The 12,179-nt window shown below is 41.3% G+C and overlaps 1 protein-coding gene across 5 annotated transcripts in view; it reads left to right on the top strand.

Annotated features, from left to right (window-relative positions):
* The window catches only part of LOC122554676 (golgin subfamily B member 1-like), a 272,444-nt gene that overhangs the window by 93,878 nt on the left and 166,387 nt on the right, over positions 1-12,179 (top strand). For all 5 annotated transcript variants that reach the window (XM_043700052.1, XM_043700053.1, XM_043700056.1 and 2 more), the window contains 3 exons: positions 2,816-2,933; positions 3,013-3,104; positions 5,346-5,490. In XM_043700052.1, coding sequence (XP_043555987.1) covers positions 2,816-2,933; positions 3,013-3,104; positions 5,346-5,490 — 355 coding nt within the window. The remainder of the gene's footprint in view (positions 1-2,815; positions 2,934-3,012; positions 3,105-5,345; positions 5,491-12,179) is intronic.

The raw sequence follows: 12,179 nt of genomic DNA on the forward strand, positions 1-12,179 counted from the left end.
AATATGTAATGTTCTGGGTCCTGGGTTCAAATCTTGCCATGGCAGTTGAATACAATTTAAAAAAAATGGAACTAAGAGTCTAGTAATGACCATCAAACTGTTGTCAAGTGTTGGAAAACCCATCTGGTACACTAATGTCCTTTAATGATGGAAACTACCTCGCAACTCTTAAACTGCCCTTTGTGCAATTTGGGATGGGCAATAAATGCTGGCCCAGCCTACAAAGCCCTCATCCTGTGAATTAATTCAGAATAAATAAATAATTCTCCTAGAGGAGAATAACAAGTTCAGGTTCTTAAAAGAGAAATTATGAAATCTTTAGGAGCCTGCACAAGAAATCAATAGCAGGCAGGTTGAAGGAAAATTGAAAGGGGTTTTGTAAATAAAAAACAAATGAATAACTAGGGAAAGAGTAGAGCCCATGATGAACCATAAAGACGACTACGTGTGGACTTGGAAAACATGGACATGCTGCGTCGGTTTTCATAATAGGTAAGAATGAGGTATAGACATCAGGGTGGTAGGCTGCAAAATATTAGAAGAAACTCAGAGTGAGAAGAGGTGCTAAATGCATGAGATATACACACTGCCTTAAGGGACGCAAAGCCAGAGCCCTGGCAGTAATTTTCAAATCCTCTTGGTCCATAGGACTGGAGGACTGCTAATATTGTCACATTATTAAAGAAATGGAGAATGGATAGACTAGGAAATTGCAGTCCAGTCAGTGAAGACGTTATTGGAAAGAATTCTGAGGGATAGATATACAGTATCTGCATTTGTAGAGACATGGACTAAATTAAGCATAGCCAGCACGCATTTGTTAAGGGAATGTTGGGTTTGACAATTTTTTGAGATAACCAGAGATGTTGATGAGGTTCGAGTCATAGAGCTGTACAATATGGAAACAGATCTCCGATCCAACTTGTCCATGCTGCCCAGATATTCTAAATTAATCTAGTCTCATTTGCCAGCTTTTGGCCCATATCCCTCTGAACCCTCCCTATTCGTATACTCATCCAGATAACTTTTAAATCTTGTAATTCTTCAGCCTCCGCTTCCTCCGGCAGCACATTCCATACATGCACCATCCTCTGCGTGAAAAAGTTGTCCCTTTTAAATCTTTCCCCTTTCACCTTAAACCTATGCTGTCTTGATTTGGAGTCCCTTACCCCCTGGGGAAAAGACCTTGGCTATCCACCCCATCTGTGCCCCTTATGATTTAATAAACCTCTATAACGTCACCCTTCAGCTTCCGATGCTCTCGGGGAAAATAGCCCCAGCCTCTTCTGTCTCTCCGTATAGCTCAAACCTTCCAACCCTGGCAGCATCCTTGTAAGTATTTTCTGAATCCTTTCAAGTTTCACAGCATCCTTCCTATAGCAGGGAGACCAGACTTGAATGCAGTATTCTAAAAGTGGCCTAACCAATGCCCTGTTACAGCCGCAATATGATTTCCCAACTCTTGTACTCAGTGCACTGACCAACAAAGGCAAGCATATCAAGCCCCTCCTTCACTATCCTGTCTACCTGCGACTCCACTTTCAAGGAACTATGAACCTTTACTCCATGTTCTCTTTGTTCAGCAACACTCTCCAGGGCATTACCATTAGTTGTATAAGTGCTGCCCTAATTTGCCTTTCCAAAAAGCACTCTTCACATTTATTTAAATTAAACTCCGTCTACCACTCTTAATAGATTTGATGTGATTTTCATGGAGTTTCCCATGACATTTGATATGGTATGATCAAGAAAGGAGTTAGCTGAGGTATCTTTCTTTGACTCCAGTGATTTCTGAATGTCCAAGAGGACTCAAAAATGGCTAATGCAAATCTCCTGTTTAAGAAGCGGGGGAGGCAGAAAATGTGAAATCATAGGCCGTTTGGCCTGACTTTAAGATTTTAGAGTGCATTAAAGAGGATGAAATTGCACAGTATGTAGAAGTGCATGGTAGAATAGGGCAGTGTCAGCACGGCTTTGTGAAGGGTAGGTCATGCCTCACAAATCTGTTAGAATCCTTTGAGGAGGTAATGAGTAAGTTAGACAAAGGAAAGCCAGTGCACAATCTATTTGGATTTCCAGAAGGCCTTTGACAAGGTACTGCACAGTAAGCTGCTAAATAAGCTAAGATCCCATAGTGCAAGGTACAAACAGGGATCCAAGATTGGCTGGCTGGCAGAAGACAGAGCTGAAAAATGTGTTGCTGGAAAAGCGCATCAGGTCAGGCAGCATCCAAGGAGCAGGAGAATCGATGTTTCGGTCATAAGCCCTTCTTCAGGAATGAGAAAGGTGTGCCAAGCAGGCTAAGATAAAAGGTAAGGAGGAGGGACGTTGGCAATGAGGAGATGACCTGGGGGGGTACAGTGAGAGAGGGACTCACTGAAATCCTTGTAGAGGGAGGAAGAGAGCTGCTTCAAGGAAGGCATCCCTGCAAGAGGATTCGCAGTAGGTTAAAATCAACTAATGCAATCCATTTATGTGACTGCTCCTCTTTATCTACTTCTTCAGCAAATCTTTTTCTTCCTTTTGCCCTTGTCGTCTGCCACACTGCCAAATTTGTTAAGTCTGGCTTTTTGCTGCTTTAGCAGAATTACTGGTGCCGACAGATTCACTGCTAACTATTACAAACCATGAAATGTTGGGGAATTGACATGAGAATGCAGGACAAAGTGAAATACTAAGTACAAGTGTGAAGTTGAAAGAACTTGCATAAAAACTGTTTGAATAAGTATTTAGCCTATTTGTAATTCGAACTGCACTTATGTCACTCATATAAAGAAAAGCCTTACCTTTTAACTACATTTCATTTTCATTTTAGACTGGAACTTCTCACCAAGAGCAAATTATCCTAAAAAACCGAGTTGCAGAACTGGAAGAGGAGAAAGGAAACCTTGAACAAAAAGTGAATGATCTTGAAAAGCTAAGACTGCAAAATGGTACTTTAGTGATTGGTTTTTAATTATTTTGTCATTTTGTTCTTCCAAACATTGTGAGAATGGTGAATTTTTCTTGCAGAGGAGCTTCTGGCAAAATTAGAACTGTATGAAGAACAGCAACAGAAAATGCAAGCAGATCTTGAACAGATGACCAAACAGGCAACTTCCCAGGTCTGCAGGTTTTGTGTTGTCTGTAATTTATTAATATACAATACTTTGGACTGGTAAAACACAAGTTGTATCATCTTAACAGTCACAATGGAATCTTTTTCAGATTAAGTTTTATTGTTGCATATTGTACACTTTTTTTATGCTATGGGGTATTTGACAAAGTTTGTCTTCCCTATTTTTCTTGACACTTTTGCTTACCTGATTTGATATCTGCACTTTAGGTGTCATCCTGTTTCCATTAAAAAAAATTGTTTGTTTCCAGATATGTTATTGCATACATTTGGCCTGAAAATGCCTGCTGTAATTACCTAATGTAATAACTGGTGCTTTCACGCATTCTTGAATCAGTCTTAGTCTTTCAGAAAGTTCTGCAGCCAATGTTTGAACGATAATGTTATACTGAAAGATGATGACCTGTTGGCAAGAAAGAGTAAATAATGCAGCTGACATGAGATAACTAAATTTGTTGCAAACAGCAAAAATGTATTCTTGAAAATCTGCAGATAAATATTTTTCTAATCAACCTATTCAGAGATGTTGCCTCACACTCTGGTGTAGGTGGGATTTGAACCCAGATCTCCTTGAAATCTGGAGATTAATTAAGGTATATCTGAATAAGATGATTCAAAGATGTTATGATGCACTGTGGAGCAGTTGCGACTTGAACCTCAGCTTCTTGGCTCAGAGGTAGGGACACTACCACTGCACCGCAAAGCCCTTCAGTTTAAAAAAACATTTTTCTAATCACCTTATTCAGAGATGTTGTCACTCACCTTAGGAGCAGATAGGACTTGAACCCAGGTCTCCTGGTCCAAGGGTAGGGACTGTATCTCTAGACTGCAAGAGGACCCTAATTTTTCATTTAACCTATTTTTCTAATGAACTTGCTGAGAGATGTTGCACATCTCTGGAGCAAGTCGGACGAGGACCCGGGCCTCCCAATCCAGGGCTATGGACATTAACACTGCACCACAAGAGCCTAAGGGGATAAATGCTAACAATCTTAATCACAACCATCTGTGGATTGAAGAAAGAAAAGGTACATTTACTACACGGTCAGTCAAAATATCTTCTTTCAAACCAATGTTAGAAGTGAGGACTTAAATCTTCCATTGTATTGTTGATGTAAAGGTATTCTTTCGTGAAAATCTACAATATCATGAGCAATAAGGATTTGAGAAATTCATCTATGTAGTTTTCTTGAAATATAAGATTTTTGAAGAGTTACGTACAGTACTATAGGGCTATCTACTACAATGTCTCTTTCATCTATTGGAAGAATTATATTGATCAGGTCAGCGGCTTTGTGGGGTGATTTGTAAATTTCCTGGTTGGCCTTCCTACCACCTTCCTGCTTCCACCGAACCTACATGTCTTTGGTCTATGGGAGGAACCAGAGCACCCAAAGGAAACCCTTCTGGACACAAGAAAAACTCCATACAGACAGTTGTTCAAGGCTATAATCGAATTTTGGTCCCTGGTGCTGTGAGTGCTAACCTCTGTGCCACCCTGTCTGTGCCTGCTGCAAGGGTCCCGTTTCCACACCACCTCACCGATCCATGCCTCCGGCTTCTCCGTCAAGACATTATCCTCCTTTGGCATCTTCAGGGGACTCATCCTATTCCTGTCATGAGATAACCTACCTCGTCTGGAATTTAGAATCTGGGAATTTCTTTTTGTCCCAGTCCTGGCCAATTACACTGGTGGAATGACAGAGCTGTGACCAATGTGAGCAGCCAGTAATTTTGAGGTGGGCAGAAGTTCTATCTCCAGCCAGTTGCCATTGCTTGGAGTGTAAAATGGCTGTGGGGCTGCTCCAGTTGACAGGGATTGGGTGGGAAATCCCACTGTCTAAAGAAAATTGTGCCAATGGATTTTCAAACTGATTAGAGTACCTCTAAAAGCGATCATTCAATTACTGAATGCCCACTTATCACATTATTTGAAATAGTAAGTAATTGAAGACCAGAATTTCTTATGAATGCATTAACTTAAGAAAGAAGAGTAGATTTGCTAGTCAGAAGTGATGGCGCAGAAGGTGGCCTTTCAGTTCTTTGCACCAGCAGTAGTTTGATGCATTACCTTATTTTACACTGTTATCCAAGTATGATTGAGTAGCAGTTTGGCTTAATTATTAGTCGTTGGCTATCAGTTCCTAATTGTAATGACATTAACAAGAAGAATGCGTAATTATTGAATTGTACTTATACCTGACTGCAGACGTGCATTATGTCCCTGTAGACAAGTGAATCCGGCAGTGCTGAAGAACTGCAGAGTCGGCTGCTTGAGTGGCGAGAAATGGTTTCTGAATCGGCAAGGGGACAGGCCAAAGAGGAGAGGGCTGTCATGGAATTACGAATGACACAAATTGAGGAAGAAAGAGAAGGTAAATTTATGGGGCTCTGACGTTCCTAGTTTGTGAAAATCAGTTTTTTTTTAAATTATAAGTAATCTAACTGGTAAATTAGTCTGCATTTAGGGTCCAGTTTGTTTAGTTAATTCCAATTGACATGCCAAATATTGGTAGCTATTTGAAACAGAGTTTACATGACCTTGCACTTACATTGCCAAAATGTATTCAGATAATTACAGTTTGAAGTGCTTGGAAATTGTTAATTGCTGTCTGGCATGAAAATGACAGGAAAAGGTGACCTGACCATAGCAAACGAGAAATTATGGATAGTTGTAGATCTCAGGAAGAGGCAAATGAATTGGCCAAAAATACAGCAGACCTGAGGATTGAGAGCACTTCAGAATTCGGCAAAGGAGGGTAAAGGGATTGAGTAAGAGGAGGAAAATAGAATACAAGAGAAACAAAGAAAAAAAATGAGTGAAGACAACTTTAGTTCCCTTTACAGTCAGAAACAGGAGAAGTTGTTTTGGGAACAAATAGACAGCAGGACAGTTAATTGCATACTTTGGTTCTGTCTTCTCAAAGGAAACCTCAAATAACATTCCAAAAATGTTGGGGAACAGAGCGTCTAATGATACAGAGGAACTGAAGGAAATCAGTATTAGAAGGGAAATGGTATTGGGGAAATTGATTGGTTTAAAGGGTGATAAATCCCCCAAGCCGAATAATCTGCATTCCAGAGTACTTAAGTGGATGCATCAGTGTTCATTTTTCAAGATCCTATGGGCTCCTTTGGGTTGGAGGGTAGCTAATGTAACCTACTTTTTAAAAAGGAAGTAGAGAGAAGACATGAATTATAGACTGCTAGCCAATGTTAGGGAAAATTCTAGAGTCCATTACAACATTTAACCACAGGACAGTTGGAAAACACTGACAGGATTGGACAGAATCAGTATGGATTTATGAAAGGGAAGTCATGCTTGACAAATCAGTTGGACTTCTTCAAAGATGTAAGTCTTGGATTTGATAAAAAGGAGTCAGTAGATGCGATTTACTTGGACTTTCCGAAAGTTTTGATAAGTTCCCACACTAGAGATTGGTATCTAAAATTAAAGCAATTGGGATTGCCGGTAGCATGCTGACATGGATAGAGAACTAGTTGGCAGGCTGGAAACAAAGAGCAGGAATAAACTGGTCTTTTTTCAAATGTCAGCTATTGATTAGTAAAGTATCACAGAGATCCATACTTTGATCCTAGCTATTCACAATACATAATAACAATTTATTTGAGGAATCTAAATGTAATATCTCCAAGATTGGAGCTTAAGGTGAAGGAGCCCTGAGGGGGCATTAGCCATAACGTGATAGAATTCACCTGCAATTTAAGAGGGAGAAGCTGGAATCCGATGGTTTTACAGTTGAGTAAAGGTAACTACAAAGACATAAGGGAGGTGCTGGCCAGAGATGACTGGAAGGGGAGTCTAGCTGGGAAGATGGTAGAACAGCAATAGTAGGAATTGCTGGTGGTAGTTCACGAGGCACTGCAGAAATTCATCCTAAAAAAGATGAAATGTACTAAGGGGAGGACGAAGCAACCATGGCTGCCAAGGGAACTCGAGGATTGTATAAAAACAAAAGAGAAAGCCGACAATGGGTGAAGATTAGTGGGAAGCCAGAGGATTAGCAGTGGGCAAGTAAAAAATGAGGGGCAAAGGTAAAATATGAAGGTCAGCTTGCTTGTATGTAAAAAAAAGCTTGCAAGTGCTTTTTTTGTATATAAAAAGTAATAGAGAGTAAAGAGTGGATATTGGACCGCTGGAAATGAAGACAGAAAAGTAGAATAAATGGCAGAGGAACTCAGTTGGTACTTTCCGTCAGTTTTGACAGTGGAAGACAGCAACAGCATACCAGGTTTGAAAGTCAGGGGGCAGTGACCAGTGTAGTGACCATTGCGAAGGATTTGGTGCTGTGGAAGCTGAAAGGTTTGAAGGTGGGTAAGTCACCCAGATTGTGGAGGCATTGGTAGTGTCTTTAAGGAATCACTGGTGTCAGGGTGGGTCATAGAGAATTGAAAAATGGTTAACGTAACACTCCTGTTTAAGAAGGGAGGCAGAAGATGGGAAATGATCTCAAGTCCTCAATGAATACTTTGCATCGGTTTTTGCAAGCAAAGCCGTGGTGGATAGTGAGCCCACAGAGGGGTACGTTGATTTATTCTAGAGCATGTCAGTATAAAACAGGAGGTGGTGGTGGTTGGTGTTTTGAAAAGCAGTAAGTTAGATAAATTTCCAGGACCTGATGGGATCTATCCCACTATGCTGAAGGATGCAGGTCAGGATATTGCTTAAGACGGGCAACCGGGGAATCGAGGATATTGCAAATTAATGATCCTTAAATCAGAGGTAGGGAAGTTATTGAAGAAGGTTCTTGGGATTTACTGATATTTGGAAAAACATGGACTGATAGTGATAGGCAGCATAACTGTGTGGAGAATGTTGTGTTGCACAAACTTGATTCATTGTTCAGGTGTTGTCTCCATGGACTTCAGCAAGGCTTTCGACAGAATCCCTCATGGGCTGCTGATACAAGAGGTGAAGTCACATGGGATCTGCAGTTGACATGGATGAGTTGGACTGAAGGGTCAGTTTCGTGATATATGACTCTGTGACCCCTGACTGACATTCCTTTGGTTCACTAATAGGTCAGGCCTTGATTCCTCTTTCAATGTTAATTCTGGTTATGCTGTAAGTGCAGTTGTGTTAGTCATTTTGGTGGTAAGAATGTAAAGCCGACTATTAGCATCATCCAGAGGAATGAGTGAGGTGAGAACTCTTCGGCAGGCATTCAGTATTTCTGAGAGGACCAGACAAGGTAATGACTTGACAGTTGGTGAGAAATCGTGCAAGATTCATAAGTAGAAAGGTAGGCAAAGGTGCAGGGTAGTACTGTTGTATAAAGATGAGATAGATGTAGAATTGGTTTGGGTGGAAATGAGGAATAGTAAGTGAAAGTCACAGTCTGCATGGTCAACAGGGTCCCAACAGTAACTGCAACATCAGGCAACATATGCAAGAAGTACAGTTGGGTGCTTGTGATAGGATAGATACATACAGTGCAGAAAAAGCCTTTTGGCCCATCGGGTCTGCATCCACATTACTACCACTAAATGTGCACACCTCTTAATTTCCTACATTTATTCCACATCCTTGAATGTTATGATATTTGAAGTACTCACCCAAATATATTTTAAAGGTTGTAAGGTTTCCAGCCTCCACCACCTTCCTAGGCAATGCATTCCAGATTCCCACTACCCTCTGAGTGAAAAAGATTTTTGACTGAATCTTCTGCCCTTTACCCTAAAACTATGCCCTCTCATGATTGACCTCTCCACCAAGGAGAACAACTGCTCCCTAGTTACCTTGTTCATACCCTTCATAATACGCCTCAATCATGTCCCCCCTCAGTCTTCTCTGCTCCAAAGAAAACAATCCAAACCCATCTAGTCTCTTCTTATAGCTCAATTTCTTTATCCTGGACAACATCCTGGTGAACCTCCTCTGTACTCCCTCTAATGTTAGCGCATCCTTCTGTAACGTCACAAGTCACACAAATTACAGTCCAACTGGTTTATTTGAAATCACAAGCTTTTGGAACGCTGCCCCTTCAGGTAAAGTAAAGAAAAGCATATAGGCACAGAATTTAAAGACAGAGATCAAAAGATCATACAAAGTGGAGTATGGAATAATAAGTCTCTGCAGGTAACCAAAAGTGTCAGATGATGTAAGTAAAGTGTCAGCAGCTGAATAGTTAAGTGAGGGGATGACCTATAATTAATTAATTAAGGCAGAGAGATACTTACAAAAAATTAAAAATAAGGTGGTGCTGGAGAGAAACCAAATGGCTAGAATAATAAAATAGGTATAAGAGTTGCATGCCAGGGGTCTAACCAAAGTAACAAGTAATCCAAAACTGTACAAACTAATTAAGGTAGAGAGATCATAACAAGATCATAGCATCCTTCTTTAGTGAAGTGACCAGAACTGTACACGGTACTCCAGTTGTTGGTTGACCAATGCTCTGTACAACTCCAACATTACTTCCTTGCTCTTATATTCTATGCCACGACTGATGGAAACAGTGTCCTATATGCCTTCTTAACTATCCTATTTATGTGCTCTGCCAACTTCAGGGATCTGTGAATAATCGCCCCAAGATCCCTCTTTTCCTCTCAAGTACCCAGTGTCCTGCTGTTCATTTAAATACTGGCTCATATTGCTTCTTGTTCCAAAGTGCATCACCTTGCGCTTATCAGGGTTAAATAGCATCTGTGATTAATCTGTCCATCTGACCAACCCATCAATATCTTCCTGTAACTTACTGCCATCTTCTTTGCTATTAACTACTCTACCAATCTTGGTGTCACCTACAAATGTGCTTAACATTCCCCTCACATGTTCATCGATATCATTTATGTGTAGAAGAAACATCAAGGATCCCAGTACTCATCCTTGTGGTATACTGCAGGACACTTCAGTCACTCAAACAGCCCAGTTCCTGTTACAAAGTCAGTTTCTGATTCATCTTGCTAAGTTTCCCTCGATTCCATGCACTTTAACTTTGTCAATCAGTCTCCTGTGTGGGACCTTGTCAGAAGCTTTGCTAAAATCCATTTAAACTACATCAGTTGAACTTTTCTCATCCACACCATTGATCACATTTTCAAAAACTTCTAACAAATTTGTTAAGCATGATCTCCCTCTGACGAAGCCATGCTGACTATCCCTAACTAATCTAAGTCTTTCCAAGTGGATGTTAATTTGCTCCTTCAGAATCTTCTCCAGTAGTTTCCTTACCACTAATGTGAGACTGACTAGTCTGTAATTTTCTAGTTCATCTCTACCAACTCTCTCTGAAAAAGTGGAACCAAATTAGCCATCCTACGGATGGCAATGATCATGAGTACTTCTAATCTACACACAAAACTGGAAAAAGCAGATTAGCTGTAAAAGCCTGGATGAGGAGTTCAGGTTTTGCTTTCAAGATAGTTTCTTACTGCAGCACGTTTTGGAACTAACTTAAAATAAGTTGTATTTAGATTTGGGGTTGTGTAATGTGACAGAGTTAAGACACTGTGAAGTAGCAGTGAACGCAATGTGATTGAATTTTACATTCAGTTTGAAAGTGTTACGACACGGGTAAACCCCCCTGCTTAATTTAAACTAGCAACACAGAAATGATTTATCCCATGCAGTAATATGTGAAAACTTGAGAGGCCAAAAACTATCCTAGAGGTCACTGAAACACATGGAAAAGTACAGCACAGAACAGGTACTTCAGCCCACGATGTTGTGCCGAGGATTAATCCTGATCTAAAATAAAATAACTACGCACCCCTCAATTCACCGTTGTCCATGTGCATGTCCAATAGTCACTTAAAGATCCCTAATGATTCTGCTTCCACCACCACCGCTGGCAATGCATTCCATGCATTCACAACTCTCTGCATAAAGAACCTATCTCTGACGTCTCCTCTATACCTTCCTCCTAATATTTTAAAACTATGACCCCTGGCACCGGTCAATTCTGCCCTGGGGGAACGTCTCTGGTTATTGACTCTATTCATGCCACTCATTACCTTGTATACCTCGATCAGGTCACCTCTCTTCCTCCTTCTTTCCCGAGAGAAAAGTCCACACTTAGTCAATCTCTCTTCGTAAGACAAGCCCTCCAGTCCAGGCAGCAGCCTGGTAAACCTTCTTTGCACCTCTCCAAAGCCTCTGTATCTTTCCTATAGTAGGGGACCAGAACTGGACACAATATTCTAAGTGTAGTCTCACCAGAGTCTTGTAGAGCTGAAGCAATACCTGGCTGCTCTTAAACTTGATTCTCCTGTTAATGAAAACCAAAACACCACATGCTTTCTTAACAACCCTATCCACTTGGGTGGCAACTTTGAGGGATCTATGCACTTGAGCACCAAGATCCCTCTGTTTATCCACATTGCCAAGAATTCTGTCTTTAATCCTATATTCAGCATCAGGTTCGACTTTCTAAATGCATCACTTCGCATTTATCCAGGTTGAACTCCATCTGCTATTTCTCAGCCCAGCTATGCATCCTGTCTATGCAGTGCTGCAGCCTGCAATAGCCCTTGATACTATCAACAGCACCTCCAACCATTGTGAAATCTGCAAATTTACTTACCCACCTCTGAACCTCCTCATTCAAGTCATTTTATAAAAACTACAAAAAGCAGAGGCCCAAGAACTGAGCCCTGCGGGACACCACTCATCACTGACCTCCAGGCAGAATACATTCCATCTACAATCACACTTTGCCTTCTGCTAGCCAACCAGTTTTGAATCCAGAAAGCCAAGTCTTCCTGTATCCTATACCTCCTGACTTTATGAATGAGCCTACCTTGGGGAACCTTATCCACTTCCCGCTCCTCTGCCCTTGAGCCCCGCCCTCCAACCGTCACCAGGACAGAACCCCACTGGTCATCACCTACCACCCCACCAACCTCCATGTACAGCGTATCATCTGCCGTCATTTCCGCCACCTCCAAACGGACCCCACCACAAGGGATATATTTCCCTCCCCTCCCCTATTAGTGTTCCGAAAAGACCACTCCCTCCGTGACTCCCTCGTCAGGTCCACACCCCCCACCAACACAACCTCCACTCCCGGCACCTTACCCTGCAACCGCAAGAAATGCAAAA

Source organism: Chiloscyllium plagiosum, chromosome 11 (genome assembly GCF_004010195.1).
Source record: "Chiloscyllium plagiosum isolate BGI_BamShark_2017 chromosome 11, ASM401019v2, whole genome shotgun sequence".
NCBI lineage: Eukaryota > Metazoa > Chordata > Chondrichthyes > Orectolobiformes > Hemiscylliidae > Chiloscyllium > Chiloscyllium plagiosum.